The 3,291-nt window shown below is 38.0% G+C and overlaps 1 protein-coding gene across 1 annotated transcript in view; it reads left to right on the top strand.

The window, feature by feature from the left end:
• The window catches only part of EAF2 (ELL associated factor 2), a 57,112-nt gene extending 53,821 nt beyond the window's left edge, over positions 1–3,291 (top strand). Inside the window, exon 6 of the mRNA XM_027845205.1 lies at positions 3,151–3,291. Within this exon, the coding sequence (XP_027701006.1) occupies positions 3,151–3,197 (47 nt within the window). The 3' untranslated portion in view covers positions 3,198–3,291. The remainder of the gene's footprint in view (positions 1–3,150) is intronic.

Raw genomic sequence — 3,291 nt, 5'->3', positions numbered from 1 at the left:
TCTATCTATCTATCTATCTATCTATCTATCTATCTATCTATCTATCTATCTATCTATATATATACATATGATTTTTTCCTTCCAACTACCCTAATACTGACAAAGGTCTCATTAGTTGCAAATATCATCTTTCCATGCAGGAATGTAAACAGTTCAACCTTGATAAGTCTCTTATGATTTCTCCTTCCTGTTTACCTCTTCATGTTCCACTTGAGTCTTGTATTAGAAAGTCAAATTTTCTATTCAGCTCTGGTCTTTTCATCAAGAATGCTTCAAAGTCCTCTATTTCACTGAATGACCATTTTTTTCCCCTGAAGAATTATACTCAGTTTTGCTGGATAGGTGATTCTTGGTTGTAATCCTATCTCCTTTGCCCTCCAGAATATTATATTCCATGCCCTGTGGTCTCTTAATGTAGAAGCTGCTAAATCTTGTGTTATCCTGATTGTGTTTCCACAACACTTGAATTGTTTCTTTCTGGCTGCTTGTAATATTTTCTCCTTGACCTGGAAACTCTGGAATTTGGCTACAATATTCCTAGGAGTTTTCCTTTGGGGATCTCTTTCAGGAGGAGATCGGTGGATTCTTTCCATTTCTATTTTGCTCTCTGGTTCTAAAATATCAGGGCAGTTTTCCTTGATCATTTCGATGTCTAGGCTCTTTTTTTGATCCTGGCTTTCAGATAGTCCAATAATTTTTAAATTCTCTCTCCTGGATCTATTTTCCAGGTCAGTTGTTTTTCCAATGAGATATTTCACATTGTTTTCTAATTTTTCATTCTTTTGGATTTGTTTTGCAGTGTCTTGATTTCTCATAAAGTCACTAGCTTCCAATTGCTCTATTCTAATTTTTAAGGAAGTATTTTCTTCAGTAATCTTTTGGACTTCTTTTCCATTTGTCCAGTTTTGCTCTTTAGGGCATTCTTCTCTTCATTGGCTTTTTGGACCTCTTTTGCCATTTGGGTTAGGCTATTTTTTAAGGTGTTATTTTCTTCAGTATTTTTTTGGGTCTCCTTTAGCAAGCTATTAACTTGCTTTTCATGATTTTCTTGCATCACTCTCATTTCTCTTCCCAGTTTTTCCTCTATTTCTCTTACTTGCTTCTCAAAATCCCTTTTGAGCTCTTCCAAGGTCTGGGACTGATTCATATTTTTCTTGGAAGTTTTGGATGTAGGAGCTTTGACTTAGTTTTCTTCCTCTGATTGTATGTTTTGATCTTCTTTGTCACCAAAGTAAGATAATATAATCTGAGTGTTTTTGCGCTGCTTGCTCATGATCCCAACCAATTACTTGAGTTTTAAACTCTTTGTTAAGGTAAGAGTCTGTTTCCTATGTGGAGAATGTACTGTCCCAAGCTTTGGGGGTTTGTACAGCTGTTTTCAGAGATACTTCTAGGGACCTGAAAATTTTCAGTTCTTCCAAGGTTCTATGATAAGGGACGAGGTGTTTCCTCTCCATGGCCACAACGAGCTCCACCACGCCAGCGCTCCTCCTTGCCCCAGGACCTCCCCTCAGAACTGCAACCCAGATCCAAGCACGGGCAAAGCAAGAGATTCCTCCCCCAGCACTGGCAAAGAGATCCCTGTGATCCCCCTCTGATCAGCCACTTGATTCCCCCTCAGTCTGTGGGCTGGAAGCTCAGGAGGCAGCCGCTGCCCTCAGGGTGGCTGAGACCTAGCTCCTTCTCTCAGCAGTCACAGACTTTTCCCATTGACCTTCTAAGTTGTCTTTGGCGTTTGTGGGTTGAGAAGTCTGGAAACCACCACAGCTGCCCGTGATTCAGTCCTCTGAGGCCTGCTCCAGGGTCACTGCGGCCTGCGTGACCACACCGAACTGCGCTCCTCTCCCAGCCCTGTGCAATATACCTTTCTGATCAGCCATCCAGGTTGTCTTGGGCTGGAAATTTGTTTTACTCTGTTTTTTTGTGGGTTCTGCTGCTTTAGAATTTGTTTAGAGCCATTTTTTGTAGATATTTGTAGGGGTTTGAGGGAGAGCTCAAGACAGTCACTGCTCTCCCTCCACCATCTTGGCTCTGCCCTCCCCCACACCCCTTGTAATGTCTTAATATTGCATCTGGAAAACAAATTCAGTTTTTCCTACCTATAAAGAAAAGGAAAGTGAACTCTAACACATTAAGCAGTAATATGACTAAATACATTCATGTGAAAACATGATGGGGCAGCTAGATGGTGCAGTGAATAAAGTGCCAGGCCTGAAGACAGGAGGACCTGAGTTCAAAACCAGCCTTAGACTTTTCCTAGCTATGTGACCCTGGACAAGTCACTTAATCCTGTTTGCCTCAGTTCCTCATCTGTCAAATGAGTTGGAGAAGGAAATGGCAAACCACTCTAGCATCTTTGCCAAGAGAACCCCAAATGAGGTCACAAAGAGTTGGACACAACTGAAACAACTCAAGAACAACAAAAACATGGTGACTGGCCTTCTTAAGGGTATAAGCACTTTTTAAAAGAGTTGGCTAACACAACCTGATGTATAATGTGTCGGGGAATTATATTAAGTGTCTTTCCGATGCCACCTTCCTGACCTCACAGGCAATAATAATGAGGATCAATAATAGCACCCCATTTCTGAACCATTTCTAACCTATCAGGCTTAGGATTGCTCTCTAGAGTATAATACTACTTGGGCACGAACCACTACACCATCAATAACTATCATCCAAGTAAAACCTCAAACAGTCTTAGTTTCAAAACAGTGTAAGATGGTTGTCTAAATTAGGTTTTCCTCAATTCCCTGATAATTTCTCAAAAAAAGTCCCAAAGGAAGAGAATCAAAAGTATAATACATAAAGACTTTTTATTTTACAATACATTGGTGATATGAACTAAAATGACAAAAATAGATGTTAAGTGAAATATGTAAACTAACATTTGACAGTAGCAAATTTGAACACCAATACATATTCAAATTTTAAAGTAAGCAAACTAATTCTTAATATGATAATGTATGTAAAACACTTTGTAAAATATAAAGCATTATACAAATATTAGTGTTGTTATTATTATGAAAAATATCAATTGAAAATAATGAACTTTAAGTTCACATTTTACCTGATACTATTTATTCTATATTGTTTGAATTTTTTTAAAACTTTAATGTAATAAGTTTTCCTGTTTCTTTTTTATTTTAGGAAATGATTTGCAACTGAGTGAATCAGGAAGTGACAGTGATGAGTGAAAAAAACAATGGGCTTCAACATAAATATTTTTAAAATATTATAATATGAGAGAATTTGTTTTGCACTAAGAATAAAATTTCTCAAGACTGAAAA

Source organism: Vombatus ursinus, unplaced genomic scaffold (genome assembly GCF_900497805.2).
Source record: "Vombatus ursinus unplaced genomic scaffold, bare-nosed wombat genome assembly UNPS02014959.1, whole genome shotgun sequence".
NCBI lineage: Eukaryota > Metazoa > Chordata > Mammalia > Diprotodontia > Vombatidae > Vombatus > Vombatus ursinus.
The sequence above is the reverse complement of the archived record's forward strand: the minus strand, read 5'-3'. Positions and strand labels throughout refer to the sequence as shown.